This window comes from Leucoraja erinacea, chromosome 6 (genome assembly GCF_028641065.1).
Source record: "Leucoraja erinacea ecotype New England chromosome 6, Leri_hhj_1, whole genome shotgun sequence".
NCBI classification, from domain to species: Eukaryota; Metazoa; Chordata; class Chondrichthyes; order Rajiformes; family Rajidae; genus Leucoraja; species Leucoraja erinaceus.
The window spans coordinates 69,382,503-69,409,528 of NC_073382.1; the positions used below are offsets into that span (position 1 = coordinate 69,382,503).

At 42.7% G+C, this 27,026-nt stretch overlaps 1 protein-coding gene across 2 annotated transcripts in view; it reads right to left on the reverse strand.

Annotated features, from left to right (window-relative positions):
• Positions 1–2,597: 2,597 nt before the first annotated feature.
• The window catches only part of zmp:0000001236 (mastermind-like protein 2), a 366,940-nt gene continuing 342,511 nt past the window's right edge, over positions 2,598–27,026 (reverse strand). The window contains exons 5-6 of one of the 2 annotated variants that reach the window (XM_055637326.1): positions 19,342–19,453; positions 2,598–12,385 (exon numbers count right to left, since the gene is read on the reverse strand). In XM_055637326.1, the coding sequence (XP_055493301.1) occupies positions 11,352–12,385; positions 19,342–19,453 (1,146 nt within the window). In that variant the 3' untranslated portion in view covers positions 2,598–11,351. The remainder of the gene's footprint in view (positions 12,386–19,341; positions 19,454–27,026) is intronic. The other variant, XM_055637325.1, reaches the window with a different exon arrangement.

Consider the following 27,026-nt stretch of genomic DNA (forward strand, 5'->3'; position numbering starts at 1 on the left):
CTGAAACAGGCAGGTGAGATTTCACATTCACCTTGTGTGTGCCTCTCTCTCTCTCTCCCTCCCTCCCTCCCTCTCACACGGGCATGAATGGATGAACTCCGCGGGCCAGGCAGCATCTACGGAGGGAAATGGACAGGCGACCCATTCTTCAGCCTGCCTTATGTCTCACTCCCCCCCCCCCCCCCCCCCCCCCCCCCCCCCCCCCCCATCCCACCCACACACACACGAATGCTGGAGAAACACAGCGGGTGCAGCAGCATCTATGGAGCGAAGGAAATAGGCAACGTTTCGGGCCGAAACGTTGCCTATTTCCTTTGTTCCATAGATGCTGCTGCACCCGCTGAGTTTCTCCAGCATTCGCGTGTGTGGGTGGGAGTTGAGGGGGAGAGAGACATAAGGCAGCCTGAAGAATGGGTCGCCTGTCCATTTCCCTCCGTAGATGCTGCCTGGCCCGCGGAGTTCATCCATTCATGCCTGTGTGAGAGGGAGGGAGGGAGAGGGAGAGAGAGAGAGGCACACACAAGGTGAATGTGAAATCTCACCTGCCTGTTTCAGTGACAGACACCCACCGCCACTAAATGAAGACACCCCCATCTGTCTCCCCCTCCTCTCCCTCGACTCCCCCACCTTTCCCTCCCAACTCCAGTCCCGTCCCGACCCCCTGGGAAACTGAAGGTTTCCCGCTGTAATTAAAGAGTTCCCACGGTAGACTGTAAAACTGGGACCCTGGTTCTGGACTCCCCCAACATCGGGAACATTCTTCCTCCATCTAGCCTGTCCAATCCTGTAGATACGATTAGACAGGTATCTAGTTATTTAATTTAATTAATGATTTCTATCGCCCAGCCTCTCATCTTTCAATCGGGTTCGGCCAGGAAGGATCTGCAGATGCTGGATTAAAACGAAGATAGACAGAACATGTAGCTCAGCGTGACAAGCAGCATATCAGAAGGGTCTCGACCCGAAATGTCACCCATTCCTTCTCCCAAAAGATGCTGCCTGCCGTCGAGTTATTCATTCTCTTTAAACCGGCATCTGCTGTTCCTTCCGACACATGCACAAGAAATAGGCAACTTTTCGGGCCGAAACGTTGCCTATTTCCTTCGTTCCATAGATGCTGCTGCACCCGCTGAGTTTCTCCAGCATTTGTGTGTGTGGGTGGCAGTTGGGGGGGAGGGGTGTAGAGAGAGATAAGGCAGCCTGAGGAAAGGCTCGCCTGTCAATTTCCCTCCGTAGATGCTGCCTGGCCCGCGGAGTTCCTCCAGTTAAAAAAGAGACACAAACTGCTGGAGTAAAATAGCTCAGCAAGTGAGGTTCTTGGACACTCAAAAATGAAAAAGAATAAAAATGTGATTATTTCACCTCCCTTCAACTATTTTGTGTTTCAGCATGAGAGGGATTATAACATTAGAGACATTCCTCTTGTAGTGATGTGTTAATGAAGAGTTGCAGACATCAATCTGATAGTAAAAAATATATTTATTTAACCTCACCTTATGTCCCCTCTGTCAGGCTTCCGGGTTTACCGTTCGCAGGAGTTCCCACGGTACCCGCAAGAGTCATTACGGATATCGCACGGGCCACTGCATTCAAACAATGTTGCAAAGCTCACCAAGGCACTCTTGGAGAAATTCAAAAATGTTTGAATTTTCTCCCGACCTCAAAAAGTATCACGACTACCTGACGTTAGCGCCACGGAGGTCCTCGGGGGTCCACGAATGCCGTACTGTTATCGCAGAAGGTTCCCACGATGTTAAACTCTTGTTAAGTCTTGCTTCAGGTCGCACCGTGAGAAAGCCCTTTAAATCAGGCGTAAGAAATTCAACTGGTTGAGCAGCATCTGTGATGGGTGTAGAATGCAGGGTTTTGATCCAAAGCATCGACTACTCCACCCCAGTTACTGCATGAAACAGTGCGCTCTCAATAGTTTGCAAAAGGCAAGCTTGTGCTTCTTGCCAGTCATCAGACGATTCGGCCCAATATGCCACACGTTCTCTCACCAAAGGCCTGCACATAGACTGACTTTTATTAATTTTCTACTATTTGAAAAGATTGTTTCTCCATTTTCTCCCAACTGAATAACATACATTTACCACAACTACCAGGCGTGTAAATACTTTTTTTTAAACTCGGTGTCAACCCCAATGTTCATTTTCCTTTCTGGCTTTGGACCTTCAGGAAGGATGATCAAATCATTCAACACCATTTTCATTATTCCCTGCTAACTTCAGCAACTTTAACAGTTTGGACAATACCACTACTAGGCTAGAAACTTTGAAACTACCTGTAGAAATCAATTAGCAACTAATGTGAATATGATTGGTGAGCTCTTTAAATGTCATTGCCAGGGTGCCCTCTGATGCTGAATACACGCTCAGGCATGTGAGATTAAGAGAGAGCACAAAGTGCTTTGCTGGTTCCTAACTGTCAAAAACACTGTGCAATGATTGATAACAAAATCTACCTATTTGCATTTTTCCAGAAGCATTAGCAACACACACAATAATGCATACGAGAACCATAAATGCATTCACATCCCATGGACATTTTTTGTAGCTGCATTAATATCCATATTAATATATATTAATGTTAGTCAGATGTTAGCAAATGTAATTGTGCTCTGTTAATATCAATGGTTACAGGTTGGCTTTGTCCAGTCAGAATCATTACCTTATAACATGGTTAATTGATACTTAAGTCATTGTGCAATAATCTGTTCTCATAATTATTGTTTTAATTTAAAAGAGGGAAAAGAGACCAACGGTAATTACACAAATTACTACTGAAACAGAAACACATCATTATAATTGGAAACCACAGCCAACGCTGGAACACTGGAGGATTCTCGCATAAATTCTAGGTCTGTTCATATGAAATTAAATACATTGGAAAGTTAAAATGGATGCAATAACTACATAAAGAAAATTTGGTAGAAAAGTAGAAAAGAAAAATAGTATGCAGAATAACAAGAAGATCAGATTGGACGAAGATGTATTTTAGAATGGCAAGAGTAACAAGTACATGAGATGAGATGGAAAATAAATTAGTACAAAGAATTGTGCAGCAAAAATTGAATGTTTTTTTTTAACAGGGCTTAAAGAAGTTACAAACAAATTATAATTTAGAATAAATGTCTGCAAAAATTAGAATAAAAGAATTAGAAATTAAGAAGCTTTCAGCATGATATGTAAAACTAGGAGCAAAAAAACTAGATGAAAAAATAGAGATAGCGATGTAGATGAAAAGAACTTCAAATGCTGGTTTACAATACAACACACAAAGTGCTGGAGTAACTCAGTGGTTGATTCTACGGCATCATTGGAAAACATGGATGTGACAAATTGTATCAAGACCCATCAGGCTGATCTTTAAAGAGGGTGACTTTAATTTAGGTACTTATTGGTCAGCTACCTTGGCCTCCTTAATTATGATTGGAAGAACCGTGTATATGGAAAGAGAATTGTCAGAGGTAGCCAGAATAGATTTTGAAAGTGATACTTTGAAAGTTGAAACTCATGATTCTTGTGGGAAATGCAGTGTATGTAGTGAGCCAGGAGTTTTGGGAAACCTGGGCTTGTGAAATATTTAGGAATTTCAGAAATTAGTCAGAAAGAATATGGGAAACAACATACCAATTAGCTTAATGTCTATAGCAGGGCAACCACTGGAAAATGTTAGTACAATGGCATTTAGAAAGTTAAAATGGGCTGTCCATGTGGAATTATGAGAGAGAAATCATGTTTGACAAACCTGTTTAAGTTTTTAAGAGGTTGTAAAAAGCAGAGTAGATAACGAGGAAGCAATGGACGTGTTGTGTTGGGACTGATGGAGTTATAGAATCATACAGCACAGAAACAGACCCTTCAGCTGTGCCAACCATGCAGGTCCCACATACCCGCGTTTGGCCTATATCCCTCCAATTCTTACTTATCCAAGTAACTGTCCAAAAATGTCTTTAAAATGTTGTTATTGTACCTACCTCAACTACTTCCTCTGACAACTAATTCCATATATCCACCATGCTCGGTGTGTAAAAGGTGTCCGTCAAGTTCCTTTTAAATATTTCCCTGCTCACCTTAAAACTATGTCCTTGAGTTATCAATTCTCCTTCCCTGGGAAAAAAAAACCCTATCTATTCTCCTCACGATTCGCCTTATGCCTCAGGAGGACAGTGACTACCTTTTTAGGAAACACTGAGGGGCAGAAAACGCTAGTGGGAGTTGTGTACAGGCTACCTAACAGTAGTAGGGGAGTTGGGGATGGCATCAAACAGGAAATTAGAAATGCGTGCAACAAAGGTAAAACAGTTATAATGGGTGACTTCAATCTATATATAGATTGGGTGAATCAAATTGGCAAGGGTGCTGAGGAAGAGGATTTCTTGGAATGTATGCGGGATAGTTTTCTAAACCAACATGTAGAGGAACCAACGAGAGAGCAGGCTATTCTAGACTGGGTATTGAGTAATGAGGGTTAGTTAGCAATCTTGTTGTGCGCAGCCCCTTGGACAAGAGTGCCATAATATGGTTGAGTTCTTCATTAGGATGGAGAGTGACATAGTTAATTCAGAAACAAGGGTCCTGAACTTAAAGAAAGGTAACTTTGAGGGTATGAGACATGAATTGGCCATGATAGACTGGCGATTGATTCTTAATGGGTTGACGGTGGATATGCAATGGAAGGCATTTAAAGACTGCATGGATGAACTACAACAATTGTTCATCCCAGTTTGGCAAAAAAATAAATCAGGGAAGGTAGTGCATCCGTGGATAACAAGGGAAATCAGGGATAGTATCAAAACAAAAGATGAAGCGTACAAATTAGCTAGAAAAAGCAGCCTACCAGAGGACTGGGAGAAATTCAGAGACTAGCAGAGGAGGACAAAGGGCTTACTTAGGAAAGGGAAAATAGATTATGAAAGAAAACTGGCAGGGAACATAAAAACTGACTGCAAAAGCTTTTATAGATATGTGAAGAGAAAAAGATTAGTTAAAACAAATGTAGGTCCCTTGCAGTCACAAACGGGTGAATTGATCATGGGGAACAAGGACATGGCAGACCAATTGAATAACTACTTTGGTTCTGTCTTCACTAAGGAAGACATAAATAATCTGCCGGAAATAGCAGGGGACCGGGGGTCAAATGAGATGGAGGAACTGAGTGAAATCCAGGTTAGCCGGGAAGTGGTGTTAGGTAAATTGAATGGATTAAAGGCCGATAAATCCCCAGGGCCAGATAGGCTGCATCCCAGAGTACTTAAGGAAGTAGCCCCAGAAATAGTGGATGCATTAGTGATAATTTTTCAAAACTCTTTAGATTCAGGAGTAGTTCCTGAGGATTGGAGGGTAGCTAATGTAACACCACTTTTTAAAAATGGAGGGGAGAGAAAATGGGGAATTACAGACCAGTTAGTCTAACGTCTGTAGTGGGGAAATTGCTAGAATCAGTTATTAAAGATGGGATAGCAGCACATTTGGAAAGTAGTGAAATAATTGGACAAAGTCAGCATGGATTTATGAAGGGTAAATCATGTCTGACGAATCTTATAGAATTTTTCGAGGATGTAACTAGTAGAGTGGATAAGGGCGAGCCAGTGGATGTGTTATATCTGGACTTTCAGAAGGCTTTCGACAAGGTCCCACATAAGAGATTGGTATACAAACTTAAAGCACACGGTATTGGGGGTTCAGTATTGATGTGGATAGAGAACTGGCTGGCAGACAGGAAGCAAAGAGTAGGAGTAAACAGGTCCTTTTCACAATGGCAGGCAGTGACTAGTGGGGTACCGCAAGGCTCAGTTCTGGGACCCCAGCTATTTACGATATATATTAATGATTTGGACGAGGGAATTGAATGCAACATCTCCAAGTTTGCGGATGACACGAAGCTGGGGGGCAGTGTTAGCTGTGAGGAGGATGCTAGGAGGTTGCAAGGTGACTTGGATAGGCTGGGTGAGTGGGCAAATGCATGGCAGTATAATGTGGATAAATGTGAGGTATCCACTTTGGTGGCAAAAACAGGAAAGTAGATTATTATCTGAATGGTGGCCGATTAGGAAAGGGGCAGACGCAACGAGACCTGGGTGTCATGGTACACCAGTCATTAAAAGTAGGCATGCAGGTGCAGCAGGCAGTGAAGAAGGCGAATGGTATGTTAGCATTCATAGCAAAAGGATTTGAGTATAGGAGCAGGGAGGTTCTACTGCAGTTGTACAGGGTCTTGGTGAGACCACACTTGGAGTATTGCGTACAGTTTTGGTCTCCAAATCTGAGGAAAGACATTCTTGCCATAGAGGGAGTACAGAGAAGGTTCACCAGACTGATTCCTGGGATGTCAGGACTTTCATATAAAGAAAGACTGGATAGACTGGGTTTGTACTCGCTAGAATTTAGAAGATTGAGGGGGGATCTTATAGAAACTTACAAAATTCTTAAGGGGTTGGACAGGCTAGATGCAGGAAGATTGTTCCCGATGTTGGGGAAGTCCAGAATAAGGGGTCACAGTTTAAGGATAAGGGGGAAATCTTTTAGGACCGAGATGAGGAAAACATTTTTCACACAGAGAGTGGTGAATCTCTGGAATTCTCTCCCGCAGAAGGTAGTTGAGGCCAGCTCATTGGCTATATTTAAGAGGGAGTTAGATGTGGGCCTTGTGGCTAAAGGGATCAGGGGGTATGGCGAGAAGGCAGGTACAGGATACCGAGTTGGTTGATCAGCCATGATCATATTGAATGGCGGTGCAGGCTCGAAGGGCCGAATGGCCTACTCCTGCACCTATTTTCTATGTTTCTATGTTTTTCCCCATTCTGCGACAAGAGTAAAGACATCTTACTGCAATTATATGGAGCCCTGCTGAAACTGTACCTGGAATATTGTGAACAGGTCTGGTCTTCCTACTCAGGTAGATGATACTTCTGATACAGGTAGTTTAAACAAGGTTTGCTAAGAATGGATCGACTGGGTTTATATTCACTGGAATTTAGAAGGAAGTGAGGGGATCTTATAGAAACAAATAAAATTCTTAAGGGATTGGACAGTCGAGATGCAGGAAAAATGTTCCCGATGTTGGGGGTGTAGAGACTCAGGGGTCAGTTTAAGAAAAGGGGTAGGCCATTTAGGACTGAGATGAGGAAAAAAAAAATCAGAGTTGTGAATCAGTGGAATTCTCTGCCCCAGAATGCAGTGGAGGAAAATTCACTGGATGTATTCAAGAGAGTTAGATATAGCTCTTAAGGCTAACGGAATAGAGGGATAATGGGGTACTGATTTTGGATGATCAGCCATGATCATATTAAATGGCGGTACTGGCTCGAAGGTCCAAATGGACTACTCCTGCACCTATTTTCTATGTTTCTATGCTAGATAGCTTCCTGCAATAGTGGTAGTGTCCGATGAAAGAAGGTTAAACAAAATGAGCTGGTATTCAATAATATTGTTTCAATCGAACCTTTACAAAATAACGGGTCATCCTTTCAAGAATGACACATTTCTTTATTCTGAGGGTAGTGCAATCTTGGAATTCTCCAGCCAAGAGAATTGGCTCAGTAGTTGGACATATTCAAAAAGGAGAGATCAATTATTGTTGGATATCTTGGGAATTGGGGAAAACAGGATGGCTACAGGAAAGTGCCTTGGGGGTAAAATAATATTTTTGAATAATGGGCTGAGTGGTTTGTTCATGCTCTACTTTTCATGTTCTTATCAGGAGTAGTGTTTAAATGTATTAAATTGTACAGGTATTTAATTCTTAAGAAATTCAACACAAAAAGGAACTTGGAAAGGAACTTTGGTAAAGTTTAGGGTGGAGGTGGCAGTGGTAAAAACAGGCTTAGAATGAAATGAGTGCGATGTTAGATGTTGGGTTTAAAAAATCCCCAGTAATCATATTCTGAAAGATATTTACTTCACTGTCAGCAGAGAGGGATTTGTGGATATAGACTCACAATACATTAAAACCTGTACTTTGGATTATTAAAGCAGTAAGCTACAACTAAATGCAATGCAAGGAATGAACATGAACATCTTTACAATACATTAATGCTGAGATTATGTAAACATAGGATTCAGTACATCATTAGGATTTAGCGCTAGAGTGTCCTTTGGGTCTTCAGAGAGAAACTACAGTCGAGATGCACATGGAATACTTTTGTTATATAGAAATTCAAATGAAAGACTGAAAAACTTGTTATGCCATTGCAATATATGGTGCATAAGATGTTCAGTTTTGAAAATATGGACCAAGGCAGACGGAGGTTTCCAGTTGTGGAATTGAAATGTACCAGGTCACAGATAAGATTGAATAAATTGAGGAGTGTAAAAAAAACCCTCATTATTGTGAGGCACTTCAGTGGGACTGCAGAATTATACTCACAATGTTAGTCACTTTGCTAATATGGGAAACAATTATATCTGGTCTTGAGTTTATAACTTATACCTTTAGTTCATGTTGACCAAAGAGAAACCTGTGACTTAATTATGTTCTCTGGCATGAGCCCTGGAATCCAAGTTGCCCCAGTCTTGATATTTTGTTGAGTGAAGTTCACAAACTGACACAGGAACATCCCTGGGGTTTTGATTTTTTTCTGAACAATACTGTTGAAACAATTTAGTTGCAGTACCGTTGGAAGATTTTAGACTCATTGAATGTGTGATGTTATCTGTAATCAGAAAGTTTGTTGTTTAATTACAACAACAAATAAATCACAGCATTTTTTTGACAAATTGTTGCATCTGCAGTAGTGTATTTGGAAATACTTCAAGAAAGATACTGTATTACAATAAAATACAAAATGCAGTATAATAATATTGTTTCAATAGAACTTTTACAAAATCTATTATACAAAAGTACCATTTTTCATGGTCTGCATATCTAAAGGACTTGGTTCTGTCATTTTCATTGATTGTTTCAGTTTGCAAGTCAACTTTGTGGCGTGAAATAAAAATCCCATCATTAATCACTCAGCTGAACACGAAGAAAGACTTAAGGGGCTGTCCCACTTGAACAACCTAATTGGCGAGTTTAGAAGAGTTTAGGAGAGTTTGAAAAAATGTCTTATGGAACACCTCCTTCGACTATGTAGAAGACTAGCTTCGACTTGCTACGACTAATTTCGGAAAAATTGGACACCAAATAGTGGAGTGAAGACAACCTTCTTCGATCTCCTTCGACCTCCCTTCGACTATGATGAAGACTATCTACGACTACCTTCGATTACCTTCGACTATCCTTGATTACCTACGACTAACATGCCGACCTACTAGGACTAAACCTACGAGTAAAAAATCGATTTTTTTCCATAGTGCCCTTTTTTAACTTGCGGGCAATTTTTACCATGTTGAAAAATACGCCGCGACCTAGCTGAGGCCTCGAGTACATGGGGACTACTCTCAAGCATGACGGAGAGTTACAAAGACATCCTATGACCTCGTGTCGACCCTGCTGCAAGTTTGAGTCGAGGGCAAACTCGCCAGAACTCGCGGATTAGGTCGCCCAAGTGGGACAGCCCCTTTACTGATTGCCAGGGTTTAATATTAACTCAAAAATCAAAACAAAAACTCACATTTGACACACAGATACAAAATGGCCCAATAACATTGAATGATTAGATGATACTATTTATTTTTATACTGCTCCCAAAATGAAATGCTCAGTCCTCAACTAGTTTATCTTGAGATGCACGGAGTGTATGTTTTTAAAAAAATGCTATTCGCTCCAAATCCTGGTACTGAAAAATACAGAATGAAAATGACAATGCATTGTTTCTGATCCTTGTATAACGCTATCAAAAATATTAAACATACATAGATTGGACAAGCAGTTTCTTAACACGTGCAACAATCCTGAAATGTATTACCATCATTGTTTGATTCTAGCAGAGAATGACATGGGATTCCATGCTGTACCTGTTCAATCTGCCCCTGTACAGCGCCAATGTCTTGAATGAGATAAACCTTGTGAGATATAATAATGTAGCCCAGATGTCAAAATGATTGAATTCTGCATGTTTCTGCATCCTTTGGGCACGAAAAATGATCAATGCTTTGTTAATGTTGCCAAACCTAACTTAATTTCTGGTTGACTTCTGCAATAAAAGATCAGGTCACTAGACTTCTTAAAATGAAGGATATTGTAATCTGGTGTGGTTGCATTGCTTTTCCTTGCATATGTAATTATTTCTGAATGCTAAGTTATTAGTTGTAAATAGAAGGTTCTCTTACCAAATAATTTTAATGTCCCTGAAAATAACCAAGTTGGTTTGAAATGTATTTGTATAGGATGAATGTGCACCAGTACCATTACCGATATTTTATCAGGAGTTAATGTTGAAAAATAAGGCGTAGATCCACAAAACTATATGAGCAACGGATAACCATTTTCCTACATTGGTTTTTCAATGTGCCTTCCTTCTGCAATGAGCTTTGAAATTGGGAGGCAGTCTACAAATGAGCAATAGTAGTTGGTTCTTGAGGAACGCCCGTTTCCCAGATGGGTTTCCCCATTGTGAAGCCACACTAAAAACTGAGGATGCACAAACAATGTGTATCAGGCATTCCCTCTAGATTTGTTCACAGAGGTTTACAAGCTTACTGTTACATTGGTAAATGTTACGCTCCAAGTCTATGAACACTTTAACATAGTTCTGGCCGATAAATACTGAGTTGACAATACACATTCCTTCGTCATGATAAAGTGGAAACACACAGTAACACTGAATTCATGGGTGTACTTAAAAAGACGCTGAAGTGGCTGAATGATATTGCTGTTTATCTATAAAATGAATAGTTTTAGAAGGCTAGCCACAGAAGGTCACGTTGGGTAAATGTAATGCAAGGGAAGATAAAGTACTTTGTTGGGACTGTAACAAAATCAATGAAAGTAGAACAGGTAATTTATAAAACAATAATTATACTGTAAAACACTTTAAAAGCAAACTACTGTATGTATTTGAAACTGGTAATAAGTAGACTGCTGATCTAACATGTAAGTCAATTTAAAACTATGACAGAATACAAACATGTACAATTTAATTTTAGTAAGTAAAAAGGTTGCACTACAATGATTCACAGAACTTTTTCAGAAAAAAAAGTATAAATATAATCTTCTTACAGAGAATATGATTTTCAGTAAAAAACATATTATACAAAACTTCTTTTTACTAAGCACTAGATAAAATCTATGCATTTTGAGTCCATAATGTACATGTGGTGGAGAGGATATAATGGTAGGTTTTATCCATTGGGTAACCTATATCTAATCGGGCACAATAGTGCACACCTGCGATTTATTGTGAGGCTCCTTGTCCATCGGTACTTCTCCGACAGATGGATAACATTTACAATCCTCTGGCTTTTTCACGAATGCTGCCCCAAAATTTCATCGAGGTTTAAGTCCTTCATCCAGTCATCGGTGCTACTTTTTATCAATGAGTCAAGGAAATCAGAGTCACTGCTGAGTCCCGACAGTGCACTGTCTCCTTGTTGGCTGAGAAAGTCAAATGCCAAGTCACTGTTATGATTTGTTCCCTGGTAATTTCGAGGGGGCAGGTTGGTAGAAGGGAAATTGGCTGAAGGCATTGTTTGCACTGAAGGTGCCTGGCTTATTACAGCCATGCTTGCTGCTGACTGGCTCATTGCAGCCATAGGTTGTGGTTGAGGTCTTGGCTGATTAGCTCTTGGAGCCGACCCACTGATTGAGCCTATTGTCTGTCCACTCATGGCTTGGTTCATTTGTGCCAAAGGTCGCATCTGAACTCCTGGAGCGATCTGGTTGGTTGGTGCCAGACCACGCTGAGCAAAGTGTTGACTGGACATATTAGCTTGCACAGACTGATTTGGGAAAGGAGGGTTATTGGAGAATCTTACGTTAGTACCCATTTGTGCCTGCTTTGGAGTCACCTGCACTCCCTGGGGTGTCCAATTCTGCGGCGCCAAACTGGAATTGGTCATCATATTTGTTAGTCTTTGCGTCTGTGCAGACAGACTGGTGTTTATATGGTTCAAAACTGGTCTCATCTGCTGCTGAGAAATGGCAGAACTCCCAAGAGATGCAGTGCCAAACCCTGACATGGTGGTGCCTTGGCCTAGCGTTGGCTGCCTTGGTATCATTACGTTGTTCTGGGTCATTCCCATTTGACTTTGGCTTGTGTGATGTTGCAATTGATTAACACCGGCTGAGACGGTATATGCTGCCTGCTGAGACGCTGGCACAGTCCCATACATTCCTATGGTTCTGTCACTTTGAGTTCCAGATATAGGAGGCATCCTTGGTCCTTGGTTGCTCGGCGAATTCACTTGTATAAGGCCAGAGTTTGGGGGAATCACACGGTGATTTGGAGCAGCATTTGGTAATGGCTGAGACGTATTCAATCCCATAGCTGATGCAGCACCTGAAAGATTAATATATTTTTATAACACATCTTAAGATCAAAAGTTCAAAACTGACAAAAAGTACTGACATTTGTTTAAATACTGCAATGGACATGTCATTAGTGAGGTAATGCAAGGTTGAAATGTTACTAATGGTGAAAGGTAAAGAAATCTGACAGCAAGTTTGATGCAGTTGGAAGGTTTGCTAATCTATTGTTGAATAGAATGGGAACAATCATGATGATTAAATCTAAAGTAATCCCTTGTTTTAATGGATCCCTTTATACGGCCTGCTAATGCATTCGCGGCTCGCACCGCCTCCCCCAGGCCCTGTTTCCAACGACACCACCAGATTGCAAAGTCCTTCTTGGCTCTGCCCGAGCCGGCTGCCTACCCCATTTCCGGGGTTACGTCAGCGCCCGAGTGGTTTCAGAGAGGGACTACGTGTTGTCCACGAGCACCCTGGGGGATTTCCGGGACCGCAGGGGGTGGAATGCAACCTTAATAAGGATGAGAAATAGTTGTTTAAGGAAAATGTATTTTACTTGTCTTGTGGTTGTGAGTTTTGTTTTGAATTATTTGGTATTGTAAATAGTATTGTAAATATTTGAATAAATGTATTTTTGGTTGAAAACAAAAAGGAAGTCCTTCTTTTCCCACTGCACGGTCCAGTTGTGGCTGTTTCTGTGGCTCACGTTGTAGCCCCTGGGGAAAGCCATTTCCTCAGGCAGCTGCCACCAACTGGACCCGGTCAGCCGTTGGGACTCCCTTCCCTCTCACCAGCTGCTGGTTCTTTCTGTTGGCCATCGCTTTGTCCACTCGGCCTCTTCCCCATCCCCCGCCTCCTCCTCCCGCCACTCTGTCCACTTGGCCTCTCCCCATCTCCACGGCTGCCACCTTCTCCCCGGAATCGTTGACTTACTGCACCTCGGCAGATGCTGGCGACTGTGGGGGAGAAGGAGGAGGTGACAGCGGGGGAATGGACAAAACGATGGGTGAGAGGGGAGGGAGCCCCACCTTGACTGAGCACGTCCTGGCGGGGGGGGTATTGGGGGGGGGGGGGGGGGGGGGGGGGGGCTACAGCGTGAGCTGCAACAACAACTAGGTCAACTGGTGAAGAAGGGCTCGCTGGTGCAGACCAGCAGCATCGGTGCCTACTTTTAAGGTGAAACAACACAAGTGCTGGAGTAAAGGGCCTGTCCCACTAGGGCGACCTAAGCTGCGAGTTTAGAAGAGTTTGCCCTGGACTCAAACTTGCAGCATGGTCGCTATGAGGTCCTAGGAGGTTGTATGAGGTGGATGGAACTCTCCTTCATGCTCGAGGGAGGTTCCCAACTACTCGCGGCCTCAGCTAGGCCGCAGAAAACCTTTCAGCATATAGAAAAATTTTACGCATGTAAAATTTGGTCGGCATGGGTGTTTTTCACTCGTAGTGCAATGGAGTGGGGTCACTATTTAGTTACCAGCAGTTGAGGGCAGCCGTAGGCAATCTCCTTCGCTGACCAGGCATTTTGATAGGCTCATTTGCGTTTAACAACCTAGGAGGTCCTACCGGTAGGTTAAATGCCCGCTAACTTTATTAAACTTCTTAAAAGTTTCTCCACTCTCCTCCTTCACCCACCCTTCTCCTCCCCTTCTGTCTCCCTTTCTCTTTCTCCCCCCCCCCAGCGCTCTCTAAAGGACTTACGGTACTCTGTGGCAGCTGTTTACCTTCCTCTTCATCGTGCAGACAGCGCTCCTCTGCTGTCCCTGACCCCCACCTTCGTGAGTGTGTGTGTGTGTGTGTGTGTGCATGTGTGCGTGTGTGTGTGAGTGTGAGTGTGTCTGTGTGTGCAGTCGGCAGATGCAGCTCGCGGTTCGGTCGATCCAGCTCGCGGTTTCAACGTGGATGGTCGATCCAGCTCGAGGCTTTCCAGGCGAGTGCCCTCAAGCTTGAAGGTCGAAGGCACTCTTCTGGACTTGCAGATTAGGTCGCCCAAGTGTAACAGGCCCTTTACTCAGCAGACTGAATCATTCTGAAGAAGGGTTCTGACGTCACCTATCCATGTTTTTTCAGAGATGCTGCCTGACACTCTGAGTTACTCCAGCACTTTGTGTCCTTTTGTGTATTAACCATCATCTGGTGTTCTTTGTTTCAACTACATACAATGACAAAGCCTTACTTGGTTAAAATGGACAATTGGTAAATAATGGACACCATTGCCCCCCCACTCCTTCTCCCCCAATGGACCTTTATAACAATGGTTTACTGTATTATAAAGCTTGCAATCATCAATTTAAATGTATATTATTGAAGAAAGTTTCAATTGTGGGAAGAAATCAGCTTCTTTCTTTATGGCCCCACGCTGTATATTTGTAAAATTAAAATTGAATTGTTGAATCATTCGCGCTTTGTCAATGACTAAGTAGAGTGTAGAGTTAGTCAGGGAAAGCAAATGGAATATTGGCTCTTACTGCAAAAGAGAAAATGGGGCAATGTTGTTTCCTTAATGGGTGAAGAAAATCAATTGAAAAGTAGGAAAAGACTGATTGTTTTAGATCTCAAACCCTTCAATTTCCTTATTCATACTCTTTCAAACTGTGCAGCAAAAAACTAGCTGGTAGTGAAACAGAACATTGACATGTGTGTAAAACAGGAGGTGGTAGATCAGCTGCTTATACAAAGTAAAGGAAAATTGGACAAGTCTATAACTGGTAACTTATTGGCAACCGCCTTCACTTAAGAACTAAATCCAGAAGATACTTAAACCCTTAGCCGGTCAGGCATCATCTGTTGTAAGAGAAATATACCGTAACTAATATTTCATGTCCAAAATCTTTAGTAGAACGCAAGAACATTCAAGTTGGAGTAGGCCATTGAACTTCCTCATCAATCATCTTGGCCTCAGTTTGTCCTTCCTGTTTTTCTTTACTCACACGTAGATCACAAATATGGCTTTCTCGATTTGAATATTAGTTACCCTTTTCAGTATAGATTTCTAAATCCGATTCACAACCCGAGAACGAAAATTCCTCCTCATTTCCATTATAAATGAGCAACGCCTTACCCTAAATCTATCCTCCTAGTTCTAGGTAACACCATGAGGAGAAACATCCTCTCAGCATTTACCCTGTCAAACCTTCTCAGGGGTAAATATGCTCAATAAGATTCCTCCCCATTTTTCTCAATTTCAATTGAAATAAGCCCACCATTCAACCCTTCTGCACAAAATAGCAGCTTCACCCCAGGAATGGTGAATCTTCTCTAAACTTACTGAAAAGCAGGCTTCTCCCCATCACCACCCAAAAGATCGACTAAATCTCCAGGTCTGATCACAGCAATGTGCTAGATGAGATACGGGCGGTACGGTAGCACAACTGGTAGAGCTGCTGCCTCACGGCTCCAGAGACCTAAGCTCGATCCTTACCTCGGTGGCTGTCTGTGTGGAGTTTGCACATTCTCCTTGTGACCGCATGGGTTTCCTCTGGGTGCTTCAGCATCCTCCCACATCCCAAAGACGTTTGGTGGTTAATCATTAAATTGTTGGGTATGTTGGGAGTGGATGAAAAAGTGGGATAACATGGAACTAGTGTGAACGGGTGATAGTCGGTGCGGACTTGGAGGGCCGAAGGGCCTGTTACCATGCTGCTTCTCTAAACTAAACTAAACAAGACATTTTTATTTTCTCTTTTGCAGTAAGAGCCAATATTCCATTTGCTTTCCCAATTACTTTCCTTACCTGCATGGTATCTCTCTGTATATAATGTACTAAGGCACCCAGAGACCTCTGTAGAATCATTCTGTGGTTTCGCTCTGTTTAATCAATATTCTACTTTTCTATTTTTTCTACCGTACTTTCACATAATTATAACCTAACATTGTCCCACAATGCACTCCATCTTCAAAATACATGCCCACTTTTTGATTGCAAGATACAGCATGGAAACAGGTCCTTCAGGCCTCCATGTTGACCATCGGTCACCTGTTCATACTAGTTCTATGTTTGCCCACTTTCACATACATTCCATACACTCTGGGGGCAATTTACAGAGGCCGATAAACCTACAAACCCCCACGTCATTGGGATGTGGGAGGACTCTGGAGCACCGACTAAATCTACACACAGTCACAGAGAGAACATGCAAACTCCACACAGACGGCACTTGAGGTCAGGGCCAAACCTGGGTCTCTGGTCCGGTGAGGCAGTAGCTCCGCCAGCTGCAGCACTGTGCATCTGACTTTTTTTTAACTTCCCCCTTTCCTTTTGTCCCCTGACTCCCCACAATCATTGGATTGCTTTGTGTCTTCTAGCATGAAGACTGACACAAAATATTTATTACAAGTTCCTGCCAGTTCCTTATTCCCAAGTCTCATCCTGTTTCAATTTAATGCCATCCTTAATTAACCATGAATGGCTCATCCTTGTTATGATCTTTATTTGTCAAAGGAAGACATCTTCCTTATAATTATAAAATATCTCCTTAAATATCTACAGTTGCATAACTACAACCTTAGCTTTTCAATCTATTTTCACAATTAACTTTAGATAAATCTAGATTCGTTCCTTTCTAATTGATTTTATTTAAATTTAAGAAAATAGTTTCAGAACTAAATTTCTCATTCTCAAACTGAATGAAATCATATCTTGTTACAATCACAGTTCCCCGGAGGATCCGTTACTTTGAGATAATTAATAACTCCTGTCTCAATACACGCGAGACGTAACATAGACTGCCACAACATATTGTTCTAAACAAGCTGTTCTGAATAGACTCTATGAAACTGATCTCAATATTATCTTTGTCAATTTGATTTTCAAAGGTTCAAAGGTTATTGTATTGGTCACATACACCTAGGTGTAGTGAAATGCTTCTTGCCATGCAGCACATAAAGAAAGAATACAGACATAACAGCAATAAAGAAATTTAAACATAAAAACATCCCCCCACAATGGTTCCCATTATGAGGGAAGGCACAATGTCCCCATCCCCAGTTCACCCATAGTTGGGCCTATTGAGGCCTCCACAGTTGCCTCCATGGAGGCCCGATGTTCCTGGCCGTTCTCGCCGGGTGATGGTGCTCCGGCGTCGGGAGAGTCCTCTCAGCGGCTTTGGAACCCTGGAACGGCCGCTTCCGTAGTGGAGGCCGCGGCTTCCGAAGCCAACAAGGCCGCGCCGGATGGAGCTCCACTACTGGCGATCTCAGCGAGAGATCCCAGGCTCCCGATGTTAAAGTCAGCGCCGCCGCCTGCAGCTGGCCGCTCCTCAGACCCGCAGCTCCGCGATGTTTTATCGGCGGTCTCAGCTCACTGGAGTTCCAGCGCGGCGACCCGGGTAGGGCATCGCCCGCTCCGCGATAGCACTCCAGCGCTGTGCCGCTGCCGAAGCCGAAGTTCTGTGCGGTCCCCGACAGGAAACGCCGCTCCAGGTCCGCTGGTAGGCTGTAGGCCGCGAGGACGGGTCGACGGTGCAGCCCGGAGAAAAGCTGCATCTCCGACCAGGTAGGGACCCTAGAAAAGCAGTTTCCCCCTTCCCCCACATAAAAAAGGCTAGAACTCCAGAACAAAAAACTCAACTAACTAAAAATAAAAAAAGAGAGAAAAAAACGGACAGCTGCAGGCTGGGCAGCCATACCATACAGGACGGCGCCCCCTTTGTCCATCGAAACAAAGATTAAGGTCTTGATTATTACAGTATCTTCCTGACATACCCTTGTCATAGCCTGGTTATTATTACCCATTTCACTACCATGCCTTAATTTTTCTCCTTAACTTCCTAAATATCCTTTCACCTGAATCTTCCTTCCAATTATTTAGCATTTGTTTTACAACCCTTTCTGCAATCTAGTTATTCGATTTGCCAGGACATTAGTCCAAGTCTGATTCAAATGAAGCCCATCGGAACACTTCCATTGTGTTTAAAATTTAAAACCTCAAACCTTGAATCCATTTCTCCCCAATATCTTGAGACTCGAACTTTAATATTTTTTTTATATAGGTTCTCGTTATGCTGTGAAATACATAATCACCTTGAATCACCTTATCAACTAACATCAGTCCTGATGACCACTAAGTTAATGGGAATTGAAGGGCATTTTAGCAATATTGCACATGCACACATTCAACAAATACACTTTCAATTCAGGATCCTGCCACGTGGAGAAAACAACGAGTAAGTTGCAGTAGCAAAGAAGATGGGAAAGGGATGGATAGAACAAAGGCAATCACTGAAATAGGAGCCCAAAGTTTGTGTAGCAGCAAGGATCATATTATGCATCTGTGTAACGTGTTGCTAACATCAAGGCTGTGAGGCCACTTGTCCAATTGTATTAATATCAAAAAAACTGAAGCAAAATGGTGGCATGCAGAAATGACCAATTCTGATTCAGACAGAAATAAAAATTCGTAATGTTGGAAATTGTAATATTTAGTCCAGAAGGCTACAACATGCCAGGGTAGCATCTAAGATGTTGCTCCTCAAGCTCACAGTGAGGTCCACTGCAACGGTACACAGGCCAACCGATAGAGGTGGAGTGGAGTGTTGAATTAAATGGCAGGCAGTCAGAAGCTCAGGGTCACTCCTGTGGACTCAACAGGTTCACCACAAAGCAATCCGTATTCTGTAATTTGGTTACTCTAATATGAAGGAGTCCATATTGTGAACACAATGCACATACTAAATGGGAAGAAGCACAAACAAAGCGTTGGCCAACATGGAAAGACTGTTTTGGTCCATAGATGGTAGGAAGGGAACAGCTGAAAAAAAAAAACTGGTGTTGCATTTCCTGCCTTGTACGGAATCACCTCCCAAAAAAGACAGGAAGTGGTTTAATGTCGCAAAGGAAGGCAACTTTAACAACTTTATGACTCAGAGTCAAGCCGAGTCATGGCTGACAACGATCCAGATAAAAACAATAATTTATAGATAATAATTTTATATTATGCCTTTGTTACGATGTATAGAAAATAATTTGCTATTTACAATGCTGATTTGTTACCTGGATATTGGCTTGGCTGTGGAATTACAACAAGACTTCGTCTCTGCTCTTTGTAATCTGGAGGCGGCCTTGTCAAGTGCCTGTTAAGTTGTTCTTGCGTGTTCATTTTCTCCTAAAAAAAAGACAATCATTAAGCTTTCCTATTAACATAAATCATTGTCTTCCCCTTATCTCCTCATATATTATTTTTGACGGAGAGAGAAACTTAGAAACATAGAAAAGAGGTGCAGGAGTAGGCCTTTCGGCCCTTCGAGCCAGCACCGCCATTCAATATGATTATCCAAAATCAGTACTCCATTCCTGCTTTTTCCCCATATCCCCTGTTTCCGTTAGCCTTAAGAACTAAATCTAAAGCGCCTGTCCCACATACGCAATTTTTTTCGGCGAGTTGCTGGCACCCGTCATAGGTTGAAAATCCAGTGGCGACCAGAAAAAATTACGACTCTTTGGGCGACTACTCACGACCAAACAGGCGTCACCCCGTGACATGGGATCAGAGAATTGCACAGCATGGAAACAAACAGGTCCTTTGGCCCAGTTTGCCCATGTCAGTTGAAGTCTTTATCTATGCTGTCCATTTTTATGCATTTAGCCCATGTCTCTTTTTTCCTTTCCTATCCATGTACCTGTCCAAATGATTGTATCTGCCTCTTCTATCTACTCTGCAGCTAGTTCCATATGCACCATCTTCTGTGTGAAAAAAACTGCTCTTTAAATATTTACATCTCTTTTAAATATTTTCTTTAAATACCTTCCCATGCCCTTTCATTTTAGACTTTGGAAAAAGACTATCAAACGCATCTATGCCCCTCATAGAAACATAGAAATTAGGTGCAGTAGTAGGCCTTTCGGCCCTTCGAGCCAGCACCGCCATTCAATATGATCATGGCTGATCCAAAACTCAGTACTCCCGTTCCTGCCTTCTCCCATACCCCCTGATTCCGTTAGCCACAAGGGCCACATCTAAACTCCCTCTTAAAGCGCCAATGAACTGGCCTCAACTACCCAATGTGGCAGGCGAGTTCCAGAGATTCACCACTCTCATAGTGAAAAAAGTTCTTCTCAGGTTTTTAAAATTTCCCCCGGCGACCAGAAGCTGTGACCCCTTGTCCTGGACTTCCCCCACCCCGGAAACAATCTTCCTGTATCTAGCCTGTCCAACCCCTTAAGAATTTTGTAAGTTTCTATAAGATCCCATCTCAATCTCCTAAATTCTAGAGAGTATAAACCAAGTCTATCCAGTCTTTCTTCATAAGACAGTCCTGACATCCCAGGAATCAGTCTGGTGAACCTTCTCTGCACTCCCTCTATGGCAATAATGTCCTTTTCAGATTTGGAGACCAAAACTGTACGCAATACTCCAGGTGTGGTCTCACCAAGACCCTGTACAACTGCAGTAGAACCTCCCTGCTCCTATACTCAAATCCTTTTGCAATGAAAGCTAACATTACATCCGCTTTCTTTACTGCCTGCTGCAACTGCATGCCTACCTTCAATGACTGATGTACCATGACACCCAGGTCTCGCTGCATCTCCCCCTTTCCCAATCGGCCACCATTTAGATAATAGTCTGCTTTCCCGTTTTTGCCACCAAAATGGATAACCTCACATTTATCCACATTATATACTGCATCTGCCAAACATTTGCCCACTCACCCAGCCTATCCAAGTCACCTTGCAGTCTCCTAGCATCCTCATAAGTCTGTACACTCCTCAGCGAGAACAATTTTAGTCTCTCCTTATACCCAAAACCTTGCATTAGAGCCAACATCTGTGTGGTCAGTGTGTCAGCAGTATAATAAAAATAATTTGGAATTGTGATAAAACAATATATGCCTCAGAGTTCAGAACAGGGCAAATAGTTCAATGGCCTACATATTAACAGGCTCTTCCACAAAAACATTGAAAACCTTTAAAAAAATGAATTTGAATAAGTTAAAAAGCATAAAAAAATTTAAATTGCCTACCAAATGAATCACTTTAGAATGTATAGGATTACAAGCCGATAAGTATTAAAAAGTTTGTTAAAATTACTTAATAAAGTAGTATTAAAACAACACAAATTGAGTTAATACACTCCTAGCCTGAGGTTCTTACAGCTGTTTCTTACATTCATATCATGGGGAGAAGACACCTAAGGCATTTAGGAGAAGGGTCTCGATCTCAAACGTCACACCCTGCAGCTTTCCAGAGATGCTGCTAGTCCCGCTGAGTTACTCCAGCATTTTGCGTCTACCTTCGATTTAAATCAGCATCTGCAGTTCTTTCCTACACCCTTTAGGCATTTATGGAGTTGGTGCAGATTGACAATGTTAACAGCAGCACCAGGGTGTTGCATTCACACACCAGTGCAGAAATCCCCAATTTCTTACAGAGGCAAGATTATGACTGTAAAACGAGTAATTTTGCTTATTTTATCCCATGTGAGTGTGTTTGTAATCAATCCAAGTGTGTGTGTTTGTAATCAATAGCAGGAGAGAGAGTGTCTTGAGGATACCTCAAGATAGACAATAGACAGTAGGTGCAGGAGTAGGCCATTTGGCCCTTCGAGCCAGAACCCCCATTCAATGTGACCATGGCTGATCATCCACAATCAGTGGATTCCAGCCTTCTCCCCATATCCCCTGACTCCGCTATCTTTAAGAGCCCTATCTAACTCTCTCTTGAAAGTATCCAGAGAACCAGCTTCCACCGCCTTCTGAGGCAGAGAATTCCACATACTCACAATTCTCTGTGTGAAAAACTGTTTCCTCATCTCCGTTCTAAATGCCTTAAGGGCCTGTCCTACTGTACGAGGTAATTCAAGAGTTCTCCCGAGTTCTCCGCTACGTACTTACCACGAGTTTGATTTTTTTAAAACTCGGGAGAGCTCTTGGTTAAACTCGTATAGTGGGACAGGCCCTTGACCCCTTATTCATAAACTGTGGTCCCTGATTCTGGACTCCCCTAACATCAGGAACATGTTTCCTGCCTCTAGCATGACCAAACCCTTAATAATCTTATATGTTTCAATAAGATCCCCTCTCACCCTTCTAAATTCCAGAGTATGTAAGTAAGCCCAGCCTGCTCCATTCTCTCAGCATATGACAGTCCCGCCATCCCAGGAATTAACCTTGCTGCACTCTCTCAATTGCAAGAATGTCCTTCCTCAAATTTGGAGACCAAAACTGCACACAATACTGCAGGTGTGGTCTCACTAGGGCCCTGGACAACTGCAGAAGGACTTATTTGCTCCTATTCTCAACTCCTCTTGTTATGAAGGCCATTCGCCATTCGCTTTCTTCACTGCCTGCTGTACCTGCATGCTTACTTTCATTGACTGATGAACTAGGACGCCCAGATCTCGTTGTACTTCCCCTTTTCCCAATTTGGCCCCATTTAGATAATAATCTGCCTTCCTGTTTTTGCTACCTCACATTTATCTGCATTAAACTGCACCTGCCATGCATCTGGCCACTCACCCAACCTGTCCAAGTCACCCTGCATTCTCATAGCATCCTCCTCACAGTTCACATTGCCACCCAGCTTTGTGTCATCTGCAAATTTGCTAATGTTACTTGTAATCCCTTCATCTAAATCATTAATATATATTGTAAATAGCTGCGGTCCCAGCACCGAGCCTTGCGGTATCCCACTAGTCACTATCTGCCATTCTGAATGGGACCCGTTAATCCCAACTCTTTGTTTCCTGTCTGCCAACCAATTTTCTATCCACGTCAGCACTCTACCCCCAATACCATGTGCCATAATTTTGCCCATTAATCTCCTATGTGGGACCTTATATAATGCTTTCTGAAAGTCTAGGTACACTACATCCACGGGCTCTCCCTTGTCCATTTTCTTAGTTACATCCACAAAAAATTCCAGAAGATTAGTCAAGCATTATTTCCCCTTCTTAATTCCATGCTGAGTCGGACCGATCCTGTTACTGTTATCCAAATGCTATTTCATCTTTTATGATTGATTCCAGCATCTTCCCCACCACCGATGTCAGGCTAAATGGTCTATAATTCTGTTTTCTCTCTCCCGCCTTTCTTAAAAAGTAGGATAACATTAGCTACCCTCCAATCCACAGGAACTGATCTTGAATCTATTAGAAATGTATCACCAATGCATCCACAATTTCTAGAGCCACTTCCTTAAGTACCCTGGAATGCAGACCCTCAGGCCCTGGGGATTTATCAGCCGTCAGTCCCATCAGTCTACCCAACACCATTTCCTGCCTAATGTGGATTTCCTTCAGTTCCTCCGTCACCCCAAATCCTCTGGTCACTAGTACATCAGGAAGATTGTTTGAGTCCTCCTTAGTGAAGACGGATCCAAAGTACCTGTTCAACATCTGCTATTTCCTTGTTCCCCATAATAAATTTACCCTTTTCAGTCTTCAAGGGTCCAACTTTGGTATTAACTAATTTTTTCCTCTTCACATACCTAAGGAAGCTTTTAGTATCCTCCTTTATATTCTTGGCTAGCTTACCTTCACACCTCATCTTTTTTTCCCGTATTGCTTTTTTAGTTATCTTCTGTTGTACTTTAAACTTTACCCAATCCTCTGGATTCCCTGCACATCTTTGCTATGTTGTACTTCTTCTCTTTTATTTTTATACTGTCCCTGACGTCCCTTGTCAGCCACGGTCGCCCCTCACTCCCCTTGGAATCTTTCTTCCTCTTTGGAATGAACTAATCCTGCACCTTCTGTATTATTCCCAGAAATACCTGCCATTGTTGTTCCACTGTCATCCCTGCTAGGGTGTCTTTCCAGTCAACTTTGGCCAGCTCCTCCCTAATGGCTCCATTGTTCCCTTTGCTCAACTGTAATACGGACACCTCCGATTTACCCTGCTCCCTCTCAAATTGTAGATTAAAATTTATGGTCACTACCTCCTAATGGCTCCTTAACCTCAAATTCCCTTATCAAATCCGGTTCATTACACAACACTAAATCCAGAATTGCCTTCTCCCTGGTAGGCTCCAGTACAAGCTGCTCTAAGAATCCATCACGGAGGCACTCCACAAACTCCCTTTCTAGGGGTCCAGTACTAACCTGATTTACCCAGTCTACCTGCATGTTGAAATCTCCCATAACAACTGTAGTATTACCTTTTCGACATTCCAATTTTAACTCTTGATTCAATTTGCACCCTATATCCGGGCTATTGTTTGGGGGTCTGTAGATAAGTCCCATTGTGGTCTTTTTACCCTTACAATTCCTCAGTTCTATCCATACTGACTCTGCATCTCCTGATTCTATTCACCCCTCTGAAGTGACTGAATTTCATTCCTCACCAACAGAGCTACCCCACCCCCTCTGCCCACCGGCCTGCCTTTTCAATAGGCACCAGATTTAGCTGCACCAGATTTATATTGATCTCTGCCCTTGATCTACAAGCAATATTAAAGCAGATATTCTGTATGCAGACCAAGTGTTCAGTTCCACGTGTGCAATTCAAATTGGGACCTTACTCATGCATAAAAGGAATTCAGCAGCTGCATAATTTAGGTATGGTGCCAAGGTAGGGATATTTTTCAAATATTATTGAATACAGGGAAGGGGAAAATCTACCATAACCTTTACGTATAAAATATAATCTTGGTTAACACTCCAGAAATGTTATAAGAGGTGTTATACTGAGGTTCTTTATCATGGGCATTACTGAACCAATGCAATTATTTTGAGACAAAGCAGAGCAAGTTTTTTCAAACTTCTGGACAATGCTTGTATCACAACCCCTAATACAAAAATCAAGCAGATTTTCTGGTGATTATCATCTAATTGTTTATGTGATTTTGCCATCCACACATTGGCTGCTATGAATTATCAGGACTTATCTATTGTTGGGGTAGGGGTCATATGACTGCCCAGGCCCATTAGTCTGCACCTTTCCAGAGTTTAGTGGTGGACAAGAGGGCAGTGGTAAAGGTGCCTGAGATGGCGTGTTTTATGTGATTGAATAAAAGGGGCAGCAGAATGTTGGGCCTAGCAACCTTCTCGATGAATAATTCAGTCTGTGTACTTGGAATGTTGATAAAGTGTTGGTCAACCTTACCATCTGATGATAAGTCTAAAGAAAGGTAACAAGAAGAGATAAAACAACTAAATGCAAACAATGTTTAAGAAGGAACTGCAGATGCTGGAGAATCGAAGGTACACAAAAAAGCTGGAGAAACTCAGCGGGTGCAGCAGCATCTATGGAGCGAAGGAAATAGGCAACGTTTCGGGCCGAAACCCAAGGGTTTCGGCCCGAAACGTTGCCTATTTCCTGCATGCTTACTTTCATTGACTGATGAACTAGGACCCCCAGATCTCGTTGTACTTCCCCTTTTCCCAATTTGGCCCCATTTAGATAATAATCTGCCAAGGGTTTCGGCCCGAAACGTTGCCTATTTCCTTCGCTCCATAGATGCTGCTGCACCCGCTGAGTTTCTCCAGCTTTTTTGTGTACCTTAAATGCCAAACAATGTTGCATCAATGGTATAACCCTCCATTTTACACAGCACAGTGGTCCAGAAGGAGATGTATTGAATGGAAACCCACACACTGCTTATTCCTGCTACATGCGTAGTTGTTTAGTTTAGTTTAGGTTAGAGATACAGTGCTGAAACAGGTCCTTTGGCTCACCAGGTCCGCGCTGACCAGTGATCCCCGCATATTAACACTATCCTACACACACTACGGACAATTTTTACATGTACCAACCCAATGTACCTATATACCTGTATGTCTTTGGAGTGTGGGAGGAAACTGAAGATCCCGGAGAAAACCCCCGCAGGTCACGGGGAGAACGTACAAACTCCGTACATTCGTAGTCAGGATCAAACCCTGTTTACAGCAAGCGCTGTATGGCCTCAACTCTACCGCTGTGCCACCATGCTGCCCCGTGTCACAGTGTCACTACTTCTAATTGAGACTGAAGACCTATATTCCGCGCTACATGGAGGGGTTCAATCCTTGCATTTCTAACTTTAACGGAGATTTTAGGGCACCTACTTTGTTCCAGTGGATGACCTCTGTGCCTCTTTGCATCCAGCTCTATCCTACCTGACAATTGGAAGGGAAACCCCACACCCGAGACCTGGGTGTCATGGTACACCAGTCATTGAAGGTAGGCATGCAGGTGCAGCAGGCAGTAAAGAAAGCGAATGGTATGTTAGCTTTCATTGCAAAAGAATTTGAGTATAGGAGCAGGGAGGTTCTACTGCAGTTGTACAGGGTCTTGGTGAGACCACACCTGGAGTATTGCGTACAGTTTTGGTCTCCAAATCTGAGGAAGGACATTATTGCCATAGAGGGAGTGCAGAGACGGTTCACCAGACTGATTCCTGGGATGTCAGGACTGTCTTATGAAGAAAGACTGGATAGACTTGGTTTATACTCTCTAGAATTTAGGAGATTGAGAGGGGATCTTATAGAAACTTACAAAATTCTTAAGGGGTTGGACAGGCTAGATGCAGGAAGATTGTTCCCGATGTTAGGGAAGTCCAGGACAAGGGGTCACAGCTTAAGGATAAGGGGAAAATCCTTTAAAACCGAGATGAGGAGAACTTTTTTCACACAGAGAGTGGTGAATCTCTGGAACTCTCTGCCACAGAGGGTAGTTGAGGCCAGTTCATTGGCTATATTTAAGAGGGAGCTAGATGTGGCCCTTGTGGCTAAGGGGATCAGGGGGTATGGAGAGAGGGCAGGT